Consider the following 12,608-nt stretch of genomic DNA (forward strand, 5'->3'; position numbering starts at 1 on the left):
AAATGAAAAAAATTCATGGTGAAGAAGTGGAGGATCTGCCACAAAATGTATTGTTTAGCTGCTGAATATACTTGCTAATTGTGTACTACTGTCTTGCAGTGACAAGTCCTTGTTCTACCAACAATGGAGGATGCGAACAGTTGTGTTTTGCCCTACCCAGTGCCACCGTGCCAACCTGTAGGTGTGCAGTTGGAGTACTAAACACTGATGGCAAGTCTTGTAAAGGTGCGTAAACTCTAGCTTTAAACATTCTGTCATAAGTTTAAGACAGTTAACTCCATAATTAAGCAAAACGTATTTACTTTTTTTTTTTTGGGGGGGGGGGGGGAGAGCAATTTACTCTTGGTATCACTGAAAAATTGTTTATTTGACAAAAAAACAAGTAATTGTTGCTATGTTTTATGGGTATGCTACCTGTTAGTCTGTTCTTTTTCAAACCAATGGAAAGAGGATCTTTAAAGTATCTTTAATGCAAGCTTAAAGAAAATAGTTTTCTTTTTTTTTCTTAATGTCTTCATTGTAGAATTTTTTATTTGAAATATATGGACCATTGGCCATTGTCACAAAGAATTTAAGGGTCCCTTCCCTCATTTGTACAGTCTAAAACTAAGCCACAGTTAGACCAATTTCTTATTGTCTTGAGTTTTACTCATGGTATTGACAGTAATCAGTGAGTTGCTATATTTATTAAGGGACAATTATGAAATAACCTTAGACTAATCCAACAAAGTCATAAAGTTGGCTACTAGAGTTGAATAATATCATATTTAGCAAACCCCCAACATATCAGTTGTTTAATGAAACAGGTCCCACTATTTCTATAAACTGCCTTTTCTAAATTGTAGAAGCATCAGAATACCTTGTATTTGCCATGACATCCGAGATCCGCAGCCTCCATCTCAATCCAGATGATCACTCTCAGCCGTTCATGCCCATTACTAACCTGGAAGGTGCAGTAGGGCTGGATTTTGATTATTCCACTGGGACTATATACTTCACTCAAGTTAGAGGGAGAAAGCTCAGTAAAGTTGACTTGAGTAACACTGGACAAGTCAGTGATTTTGTTGCTCATGCAAATAGGACAAGTAAGTACTCAAGTTTAGGTGAATTTGCGTTAAACTAGGGTATATTTAAGATGTTCGTGATTAACAGGTATGAAATTTAACCATGATTTCAAAGTTTTAACATTACCATTCTATTACAAGGTAAAAGAGAAATGTTTAAGTGCTCAAATACTGTTCATTCTTTTGTCGTCTGTCAGTTTTGTATAATTTTATTTTCCCAAATTTCATCAAGGATTGCATTATTCATGTTTCAACTTAAAAATAAAAATCAACAGTATTACCATTAGGATTAGAGAGAGATAAGATTAAAGAATATTATATTATATTTCCCATATCTTCCAGTTGATGGCACCACTCAGGAGCTGTATTCACCAGAAGGGGTGGCATTTGACTGGGTCAACAAAAAGGTCTACTGGTCAGATTATGCCATCCATCGCATCTTCTCCATGAATCTTGACCGCAGCAATCGTGTGACTTTGATAGTGGCAGATAACCCTAGAGCTATAGTACTGGACCCCTGCAGAGGGTAGAGTTCCTATTTTACTTACAGGCATTTTATATTGAGACGTACTTGTATAGAATTATAGATAGAGGCATATATTGTTATCAGTAGGTAAATGTATGATAAGTGGTGTGCACTTTCAGAACCCCCCCCCCTTTACTTATTAGGATTCATTGCTTCACAGTATTTGAACTTCTTATGATTTGAAACAAAAAAGTTACAGTGATACTGGAACTTACAAAGCATTCATTCACATTCTCAACTGTTAATAACATATACCATATACCAAAGTCTTTGTTTTATTATGCCAAAAACATTAAATCTGAGTTCCTCATCCAATTGGGATATAAAACTTTGCTTGGCTAAATATTAGGTTATATATACATAAACTTTCATATCACGCTTGATTAAACTTGTATATAATAATGTGGATTGCTTTGACCATTTAACCTGCATATTATATATGGGAATAAAACAAACTACCAAACTTAATACCTACCTTCCAGGCACATGTACTGGACAGACTGGGGGAAATCTCCCAAGATAGAGCGCGCCACCATGGCTGGCCAACAGAGGACAGCCATCATCAGCACTGGGCTAGGCTGGCCAAATGGACTGACCATAGACTTTGAAGAGGGGAAAATGTACTGGGCCGATGCTCTCATGTAAGTGTAATATAACGGCCATGAGTTTTTTTTTTCATAGAATCAAGTAATTCTGATATTTTAATTCAGATGTGTTAAACGTTCAGAGTTTTTTTATACCAAGGCTCATGTTGGGTGTAAACTGTGTTTCATAAAGTAAAGTAAGGATAGTTCCATAAGGCTGGCTGGTACTCTTAAGATGATAATTGTTGGAAATTAAAGGGGGCAGTATTATCTCCAATGGTCTCCTTGCATACATCCTTGTTTTCAACACAATGAAATGATTATTATTGAAGTTGAATGTTATTGGTGTTGAATTAGGTTATTGTGTTAGTATTGAATACGGTGAATTATTGTCATGAAACATTGTTATTGTTTGAATTCAGGCAAAAAATTGAACGCTCTGCCTTGGATGGTCAGTATAGAGAAGTCATCATGGAAACTGCTATTCATCCATTTGCCCTGACAGTGTTTGGTTATTACATTTACTGGACAGATTGGAAACTAGGTAAGCTGCAATCCATAACATACCAAAACAACTTGAAAAATTGATATTTTTTCCAAATTTTTAAGAAATGTGAAATAGTACTAATTAACATTTTTAATGTTGTGGAACCATTTTGCAATTTCAGTGATTTTTTAATTTCATTCTGTTTGGATATTGTGCTTAATAAGAAGTTTTAAGTAGTGGGTTATCAGTTTTTCAGCTGAAATGTTTCAATTGATAAAATTTTTGTTTTCAAAGCTGGAGTGTACAGAGCAGAGAAGCACACTGGAGCCAATCTTACACCTATGATCCAGGGACTACCAAACCGTCCAATGGATATCCATGTTTACACTGCACAAAGACAAGCTTGTATGTTTGAATTTATGGAGCATGTAGTGTGGTAGTGTGGTTCTTTAAGAAAGTAACATTCTGGTGAAAAGAGAAAAAAAACAGCAATTTTGGTATAATCTCATTTTTGTTTTCTGTAATCTGTAGTTTCAGGTTTACTGCATGGGTTTAAAATATCAATTTCATCCTTCACGTGTATGTAATAAATCAAATAAAACATTTCAAAATTTAAAGAATTATAGAAGAGAACCTCATCACCAATGAAATGATTTGATCCACTTGTCTTCCAGGCACCACCAGTGCTTGTGCAATCAACAACGGTGGCTGTAGTCACTCATGCCATCCTGGACCTAATGGGCAGGCAGAATGTCAGTGCGACGACTTCACGAATACCAAGTTAGCCAATGATAACAAAATGTGTGTGCCATCCAATGCCACATGTGCCTCTGATAGATTCACTTGTATGAATGGGAAGTGTCTGCCACCAGAATTTGCCTGTGATTTGGATAACGATTGTGGGGATCTCTCTGATGAAAATCCAAATTTCTGTGGTGAGTTGTGCATCAGTGATAGCAGCTCTTGGTCAATGTGGGAATATTTCATTGGGCATCTTAAATAGCAATTGTTTGTTTTTCTTATGTTTCAACCTGTTCTTACTGTATAAAGTTTGAACATAGGTCAGGTATCATTGTCTTTTGGATTTTTGCAAATATTATTGAATTTAAAAAAAATTATCTGTATGTGTTTGATTAGAGGTAGACTTTCAGCTAGATTTTTTTCTCTTGCTCAGTGTAAAGATGTCTGGGTCAAAGAAGTCTTACTTTTGCTGCAGCTGATGCAAGAATTTAAATGTAAATCATCATTACTTAATTAAAAAAATATAGATTGGTTAAAGATGTATTTTTTATTAACTTCCAGCTGATCATACATGTCCTCCACATAAGTTTGTATGTGGTAATGGCCGCTGTATCAATTTATCATGGAGATGTGACCATGACAATGACTGTAGAGATAACAGTGATGAGGACGGGTGTAGTAAGTATCGCTCAGAATAAAGAGGGATATGAAAGAAATGGGTTGTCGAGTAGTGGGTAATGGCCTTTCTGAATCTGTAAAAATTGCTTATCAAAGTGTGCTCAGGGATTTAGAGACAAGTTTTGGGTGAATTTTACCCAGAAAATATCAACTTTTGAGTTAGATAACATAATATCAAATTATGTTCCAGCTTTTTATATACAGATATTGTTGTGTTTCAAAACCTGTAGCACAATCGATTCATATACTGCTATTGAAAAAGTTTTACATAGTTACCTGTTGTCATTTCCAGCATTTCCAACTTGTCCACCAGACTCTTTCACATGTGCCAATTTCCGCTGCATCACGCAGGCTCAAGTATGTGATGAAATAGACCACTGTAATGACGGTAATGCCACCGATGAACATGGCTGCCCACCAACAACTTGTGCCCCAGGGATGGCCAAGTGTGCAAACAGCAATGTCTGCATCAGCAGAAGATGGCTGTGTGATGGTGATAATGATTGTACTGATGGCTCAGATGAAAACCCTACTTTCTGTGCCAGTGAGCCTTGTCTTGAGGGTAAGTATAGGAAGGCAGTCTTCACAAGTTTTATTCATGACCACTGGAAACTTTGAATATTTTTCCTTGCTGATATCTGTGAATGAATATATTCAAAATATGTTTCATAAAAAATGTACGTTTAATCATTTCACTTATGAAAATATTTGCAGTCTGCATTTGCGTTAACTTTTTTCATTTAGGTTTTTTTTTTAAAATATTTATTTGTTATACCAAAGTTATTTAATTATTTTTTCCTCAGGAGATTTCCGCTGCTCCACTGGTCGCTGTCTGCCTGCTAACTGGCACTGTGATGGGGACAGGGACTGTCCTGGAGGAGAGGACGAACCAGCAGACTATTGTAGTAAGTACAGAAAATGGTGTCACACTTTCATAGAGGTAGGGTAATATATAATTACAAATTAATAAGAATTATGATACATCCCTGTGCAGACTGAACAGTGATTTTAGACTACTAGTATTTTATTGATTTCAAGGAATGGTGAAATCGGGGTTTTTTTTTTGGTCTTTGTGTAATGATAAAAAACTTTCTCAGTTCTGGAGCTCAATTTGGCAATCCAGTCATCAAGGCAACTTGAGGAAAGACTGAAATGTCGACTCGTGCCGCATAGGTAGAAAACTTTTTTTATCAATTTAAACATTGTTAAGCTTATGACTGGTTTTAAACTTTAGAATTAAGTCAATCTTTTTTGCAACTTGTTTATTCAGATCACCCAAACAGGACTTGTTATGGCAACCAGTTTACATGTGACAATGGTCGCTGTGTGTCATCACGCTGGGTTTGTGATGGTGACAATGATTGTCAAGACGGATCTGATGAAGATGAGGCAAGACATAACTGTGGTAAGTGGGTCAATGGAGGAGATAGGCATATCAACTTAAGATGTGACTTCTGATTCTTTTATTTTCTTTGTAGGTTTTTTCTTCTGGTTATTGATGGGGAAAGTGGTTGATTATTTCATGTGATTACCTAAAGTTAAGTTTTGGATACAGAGCTGTAAATATTCTACCACTTTAATGATTGATAATTAATAAACCAAACCAAATAACTAAAGCTTTGCAGAAAAGGAATCTTGTTGAATTAATGCCAAGTATTGCATAGGAATGTATCAAGTGCTTTTGTCAATTTTGTAAGTAATTAGATATGTCATGAACCTGCTCCCCAGGGAGGTAAAATCATTTCAGGATTCAGCAAATCCATTTTGAGTATGAAGCCAACTGATCTTGTTTGTATTGGATAGATTGATAATTTTTTCATTTTATAAAAGCCTAATCGTGAACTGTATATTACTGTATAACATACTTTTCTAAATACAAAAAGAAAACTAATAATATCATATTTAATTGTTTTTCATAATGCTATATCTAGCTATAAACCCAAGCTTACCATTCATAATTTAATTGATCAGCTGACCGAACATGCCCGCCAGACACCTTTCACTGTCAATCCAATCGTGATGCTGGTCGTTACTCCTGTATCCCGCTGGCCCTGAGATGTAACAGGCGGAGTGACTGTGTAGGAGGCGAGGATGAAGCTGGTTGTCCGCCTGGGACGTGTCCTAAGAACCAGTTTACTTGTTCTAATGGAGTGTGTATAGATAGAGGGTGGGTGTGTGACCATGACAATGACTGTGGGGATATGTCTGATGAACCCTCTAATTGCAGTAAGTATGTGCTTCATTGTTTATGTGACAGCTTAATTGTACACAGTTTTTTTGAGAAATGCAGAATTTTACTGAAACTGTATCCAACTGTATGGAAGGTATCCTGGCTGGGATTATGGCACCAAATCTAATTAACTCTTCATAAAAAAGCAATTTTCTCACAAACCATTTCTAAACTCTTCCACGCAATTTGGATTATATTTTTTGTACCATTTCTAATCAGATGAATAAGTTCTTAATAAATCATGATTAGATTAGATTAGATTGGATTACATATGTCACATACTGCCCTGAATCTGGAATCACCTCATTTTCACTTGAATTTTTAACATTGCAAAAAGAGTAAAATATGCATTAACTTAAGAAAAAGACATGAACATTGCTCCCATATTTATTTCAGCCCATGCGACCTGCTCAGCAGAGCAGTTTACTTGTAACAATAAACGGTGTATACCACAGCGCTGGGTCTGTGATGGGGATAATGACTGTCTGGACAATTCTGATGAACAGGAGTCCATGTGTTGTACGTATGCAGGAGAAATTAAATTATAGGTCATAGATTGCAGAATTTTGTATCTTAGATAAAATGTTTTCTATGCTCAGGTGAAAATGGTAATGAAGCTATCAGACCCATTTGACAGATGTGAAATGTGAAGAACATGTAGAATATAATTTTATCAATTTAATCTGATAAAACACATATTTCACCTCTTTAAGGAAATGTCTCATCATATATGTGAATGATAAACAAAACAGCCCTATGTGAACATTACATATTTAATTTTGATGTGGTTCACATATCTTCAACTCAAGTGCTATAGATGAGTTTGTCATAGGTTGTAGTTTAAGAAGGTTAATGCTGTTTTCTCTTCCAGTGACCCCTGCCCCTACATGTCCAGCTGGCCAGTTCAGATGTAACAATGGGGACTGCATACAGTACCAGTTTGTGTGCAACAAAGTCAATGACTGCTCTGATATGTCAGATGAACAACATTGTGGCAAGTTATTTCCTATTCCTTTTCAAGATGGTCATTTGTCTGATTTGTGAAGTATTTCCATATTGCTGTCATCTAGCTCTACTGCTGTATTATATCCATATGGTTTGGCCTTCAAATTGATAAAACTATTTCTTTATAAAACCTTATGGTAAAAAAGTAAGATGAACATTTATTACCACATTATATCCTGTATAAGATAAGAAGGATTGCCCAGCACATAAATTGTCTTAAAAGCCTGAAGAGCTGAGTGATTTTATTAATTTATTTATTTTCAATTCTGTGTTGCATTTTAGGAGTGGATGAATGTGCTGAGGTAGTGTCGAACCAGTGTGAACACGACTGTGTGAACACGGTGACCAGTTTTCACTGTACCTGTCGCACAGGGTACACTCTTAGAACTGACAGAAAGACTTGCAGAGGTAAGAACTACAGTGATGATTTCCATTTGATATAATAATATAAATATAAATTATTTGCTTGTGTGCATTTATGGGCATGCATGTGTGTGAGTGAGTTCAGATTATACTATAAGGTAATTATCATCAATATATTTTTATGAACATTTTGAAAAATTGACAGTTAAAGAGATACTGTTCAGAAGAAAAAATTTCATCAAATTTTAAGTCATACTTATGTGCAAGAATTCATTGGCCATCACATAAAATCAAGTGCAAATTACATTATATGCTGTATTCAAAAAGTACTTATTAAGATATTTTATTTCTGTTGCAGATATCAATGAATGTGAAGAGACTCCCTGGGTGTGCAGCCAGTTGTGTGAGAATACTGTGGGCTCTTACCACTGTAAGTGTGTCGATGGCTACCTAGAGACAGCCGATAGGCGGACCTGCAAAAGAAGAGACAGTAAGTAGTAGGGTTTGCTCTTGATGGCAGTTTTTGTTATTGTAATTGCACTGTTTGTTTTACCAGTACTGAAGTTTTCAACTCTTTGTCACTCCTTTGAATTAAGGAGTTAAATTGACTACTAGTTAAGTTTCTATCAGGCAAATCATTTGGTCTTGGTGCATGGTGCAATGAGAAACCTTATAATTTTGAATCAATTTCAAATATCTATTTTTGTATTAACTCTGCTGTGATAAATTTATTTTGAAATACTCTATTTACTCATCTTTAAGTGAAGATATTCAGTTATTCTGCTTTGCATCTTTTAATAAATCTTAAGTCAATTTTTTTTTCTTTTCAGATATTGAGCCTTACATTGTCTTTACCAACCGCTATTACATCAGGAAGCTGTCCCTGGATGGTCAAGACTACCAGCTAGTAAAACAAGGCCTGGGCAGTGCAGTAGCCTTGGACTTCGATGTCAAGGAAGATATGGTCTACTTCATTGATGTCACTACCCACAGGATATACCGTATGCACACTAATGGCTCTGATGTGGAAGTGATTATCCGCCATAACGTTCCAAATGGTGAGGGCATGGCAGTTGATTGGATCGGAAGGTACTATTTTCTCTCAAGAGTTAGACAATGAGATGGTTTTAAAACATAGCTTATTGAGAAGTTTGTCCTTGATTCTTAATGTTTTTGATAGTTATTCTTTTGGTCTAATATACATTCTACATGGAATAGAGTTCATTACTAAAGAATTATTATCATAAAAGATATTATCCTTCTATAAGTTGAGTATCAATTATATTTGAATATTTTTGGTCATTGATTTCTTTGAGATTTGTCCAGAAAGGAAAATACAATTTCAATTTTGTAATTTTGCAGAAAGCTGTACTGGGTTGACTACCAGCTGGAGCAGATGTTTGTGTCTGAGTTGAACGGCACCAGTCGTAAGACCCTCCTGTCCACTGAGATGTCCAACCCAAGGGCAGTGGCTGCTGACCCCTCCACAGGGTAAGAGAAACTTGAAAGTTACATATGAAGCAAGTGTGGTTTCCCAGTAATGCATATTACTTCTACTATACTTCTACTAGTTTCTTATACCACTCAAATATATTTGACATGCCAAGGGATAACACCCCTCCCCGGTTATATACAGCATAGAAAGTAAACAGAAAAAACCTGTTCAAATACCATCTTTCAGTTAAAACATAAAACTATGTCCTTTTGTATTTCTCTAAGTTTTACTATTCCAAACTGTATGGTGGTATTTGGTTGGCTTTTGTGGCCAAAAATTGACTTCAAATGCATTGTAAAAGAAATATCACCTTGACATAACATGGAAGAGTGTGTTCTAGTGAGAATTTTATGTATATGATGTTATCCAAATAATTAAAAAAAAGGATAAATTAAAAACCTGTTAACAGATAATAATAAAAATAATAATGACAAATTTTTAATGGCCCAATAAAAGTCAGTTACTGCATATTTGTGTTTGATATTACTAATTTAAAATATGTATGACATGTTAAGGATTTTATTCCAGATATATTTACTGGACAGACTGGGGTCATATCCCTTACATTGCTCGTGTGGGAATGGATGGCACCAATCGGTCATCTGTGATCACGGAGAAACTGGGCTGGCCTAATTCCTTGACCATCGACTATGTCACCAGGAAGATGTGGTGGGCTGATGCACATCTGGATTACATTGAGTTAGTCTCAGCTTTTAGTTATTAGTTTTCCAAGAAAATGTGATGGAATATTCTCTTATTTTCACAATTAGAAAAATGTAGCTAAACTGATATTTGTTTATATATGCTTATGACATATACATCTCACTGCAGGTTCTGGAGCTTTTTCTTGTTCTAATCATATGAAATGACATGAAATCTTATACACATGCACATTATATTTCAGGTATGCCAACCTTGATGGCAGCAACAGACAGTTGGTCATATCAGGAGTAAGAATAGCCCACATATTTGCCATTGCTGTGTTTGAAGACTGGATATATTGGACCGACTGGAACCATTTGAGTATTGAAAAAGCACACAAGTACACAGGCGCTAACCAGACGTCACTGGTCAACACAATTCACAGGCCCATGGACCTCAAGGTCATGCACCCTCTGCAACAGAAACAAGGTACTGAAAGAAATTAGTTTTCATAAAAATTAAATTTTGCCAATAAATCACTGTTTAGACATATAAAATGGAAAATATTCACTTTTGCTTAAAATGAATTCATTTTGTAAAATTGGATTTTAACATTAAAAGAAATTTAAGTATTTTGTCCTTACAGAATGTTAGAAATTGAGTGATTGCAATAGAATATTTCAATGTAGGTATGTGGGGACATCTGTGGATACCAAATTGCATGGAAGTTATGAGAAACGTGCCACTTGATACATGAAATATGTTGTTGTCATTGTTTACAGACTTACCTAATGTACATTGTGTTTTAGGTCCAAACCCCTGTGGGGACAACAATGGTGGCTGCTCTCACTTGTGCCTCATCACACCAGGGGGCGCTGGATTCAGGTGTGACTGTCCAGACTACTTCCTGCTTGCCACAGACAACAAGACTTGTATTGCTAACTGTACTGACCGCCAGTTCCGCTGTGGCATCACTGATGACCGCTGCATACCTCTCATATGGAAATGTGATAAGGAAAAGGATTGCAATGATGGATCTGATGAGCCAGCAGATTGTCGTGAGTATAACATTTATTTCATTACTTTACATATAAGTTTTCTTCTCTGATAAATTATATCTTAAAGAATGTGCATTTAAGGACATTTCACAAAATAAACAGATAACAATAAACAAATAAACAAATAATAAGATATGCATTTTATATTTTCTAGCTGACCGTCACTGTCCAGTCGGCAAGTTCCAGTGTGACAACTTGAACTGTACCTTCCCATTCCAAGTATGCGACCAGAAGGATGACTGTGGAGACGGATCTGACGAGCGTGACTGCGACCAAAAAGAGTGCGACCCGAATGCATTTAGATGTTCCAATAATAAATGCATACCACGTAGCTGGGTGTGTGACAATGCTGATGACTGCGGAGACGGCTCAGATGAAACACCAGCTAATCCTGATTGTGGTAAGCAGCTTAATTATATAAAAACTATTAGCAATGCTAATGATCTTTTAAACTGTCTGTAAGGTAACAAAATGCTTGCATTTCAAAAGTTTCATCTTGGATATTTGATTGATAGTTTATATGTTTTGTAATAACTTATCTGTTTGATCAAAAGTCCACAAGCAGCATGTTTTTTTTTCCCTCAGAATTGCGCACCTGTGAAGCAGATCAGTTTAAGTGTACCAATGGTCGGTGTATTTCTGCCTCTTGGAAATGTGATGTGGACGATGACTGCGGAGATGGCTCAGATGAATTAAACTGTGGTGAGCATTAATGAACCTTAACAAATGTTTTGCTAATACCAGTATTCTGATTAAGATAACTTTATTGGTATAATTTGTAAGCAAACCTCTTTGGAAACATGAAATCAATTCACTATTTTAAAAGAGTTGATGATCTCATCACTTTCTGTTTAAACTGTCTTAGCTTATGTATTTATATTCTTTTATTTGTTTCTTCATTTCTCTCTACAAAAACCTCATTTCCTGTTTATATATGATAAACATAACAGAATTAATATTAAAAAGAAAACAAAAACATTTCAGAGGAGGGACCATGTCTGCAAGGATGGTTCAACTGCCAGACCAATTATCGTTGCATTCCAATGTGGGCTGTTTGTGATGGTAGTGATGATTGCCATGACAACTCTGATGAGCTGTCCGAGAACTGCCCAGCATGTCATCCAACTGGAGACTTTTCATGTAGTAATAACCGCTGTATACCCATCAGGTGGAGATGTGACTTTGACAATGATTGTGGTGATAATTCTGATGAAAACCCTGCCTTATGTGGTATGTAGATTTAGAGACGGGTCCAATATTGTGGTGACAAAACCTGAAAAAAGTTTCAATGTTTGAATTTAAGTTTTGCCTTTTAAAAAAATTGAAATAATGCCCCTTGAGGTTTACATTTGGCAACCTTTTTAAAATAAAGATCTGTTAAAAATATATGTTTGAATTGACCAGGTGTGCCTCAATTTAAATTATTTATGAGTGAAAATTGTAAGTGCCTATGTAATATGACATTTAGAAAAGTAATTATTGTGGTAATATTATGTTGCGCATATTTCCTTACTTTTTAGCCTCCCTGTATAGAGATTGCTCAGAGTCAGAGTTCCGCTGCAAGAACAACAAATGCATTCCAGGCAGATGGCGCTGTGATCACGACAATGACTGTGGAGATAACTCTGATGAGGATGTTGAGATGTGCAAACGTAAGGATTTTATTTTCTGTAAAGCTTAAAATTTCCTACATAATGTGAATTCAGAATATTTTCCCGACTTTGGGAGAAAAGTC

At 35.8% G+C, this 12,608-nt stretch overlaps 1 protein-coding gene across 1 annotated transcript in view; it reads left to right on the top strand.

The window, feature by feature from the left end:
* Nucleotides 1-12,608, top strand: part of LOC106154067 (low-density lipoprotein receptor-related protein 2) — a 57,281-nt gene that overhangs the window by 36,008 nt on the left and 8,665 nt on the right. The window contains exons 43-67 of the mRNA XM_087003714.1: nucleotides 100-225; nucleotides 846-1,085; nucleotides 1,407-1,590; nucleotides 2,073-2,231; nucleotides 2,597-2,718; nucleotides 2,956-3,066; nucleotides 3,336-3,596; nucleotides 3,964-4,080; nucleotides 4,373-4,642; nucleotides 4,884-4,985; nucleotides 5,351-5,485; nucleotides 6,052-6,306; nucleotides 6,707-6,829; nucleotides 7,182-7,304; nucleotides 7,598-7,723; nucleotides 8,037-8,168; nucleotides 8,509-8,767; nucleotides 9,041-9,169; nucleotides 9,702-9,872; nucleotides 10,078-10,304; nucleotides 10,625-10,873; nucleotides 11,028-11,273; nucleotides 11,459-11,575; nucleotides 11,858-12,103; nucleotides 12,394-12,525. Of these exons, the coding sequence (XP_086859840.1) occupies nucleotides 100-225; nucleotides 846-1,085; nucleotides 1,407-1,590; nucleotides 2,073-2,231; nucleotides 2,597-2,718; nucleotides 2,956-3,066; nucleotides 3,336-3,596; nucleotides 3,964-4,080; nucleotides 4,373-4,642; nucleotides 4,884-4,985; nucleotides 5,351-5,485; nucleotides 6,052-6,306; nucleotides 6,707-6,829; nucleotides 7,182-7,304; nucleotides 7,598-7,723; nucleotides 8,037-8,168; nucleotides 8,509-8,767; nucleotides 9,041-9,169; nucleotides 9,702-9,872; nucleotides 10,078-10,304; nucleotides 10,625-10,873; nucleotides 11,028-11,273; nucleotides 11,459-11,575; nucleotides 11,858-12,103; nucleotides 12,394-12,525 (4,362 nt within the window). The remainder of the gene's footprint in view (nucleotides 1-99; nucleotides 226-845; nucleotides 1,086-1,406; nucleotides 1,591-2,072; nucleotides 2,232-2,596; nucleotides 2,719-2,955; nucleotides 3,067-3,335; nucleotides 3,597-3,963; nucleotides 4,081-4,372; nucleotides 4,643-4,883; nucleotides 4,986-5,350; nucleotides 5,486-6,051; nucleotides 6,307-6,706; nucleotides 6,830-7,181; nucleotides 7,305-7,597; nucleotides 7,724-8,036; nucleotides 8,169-8,508; nucleotides 8,768-9,040; nucleotides 9,170-9,701; nucleotides 9,873-10,077; nucleotides 10,305-10,624; nucleotides 10,874-11,027; nucleotides 11,274-11,458; nucleotides 11,576-11,857; nucleotides 12,104-12,393; nucleotides 12,526-12,608) is intronic.

Source organism: Lingula anatina, chromosome 2, assembly GCF_051362555.1.
Source record: "Lingula anatina isolate TDL-2025a chromosome 2, LinAna3.0, whole genome shotgun sequence".
Lineage (NCBI taxonomy): Eukaryota > Metazoa > Brachiopoda > Lingulata > Lingulida > Lingulidae > Lingula > Lingula anatina.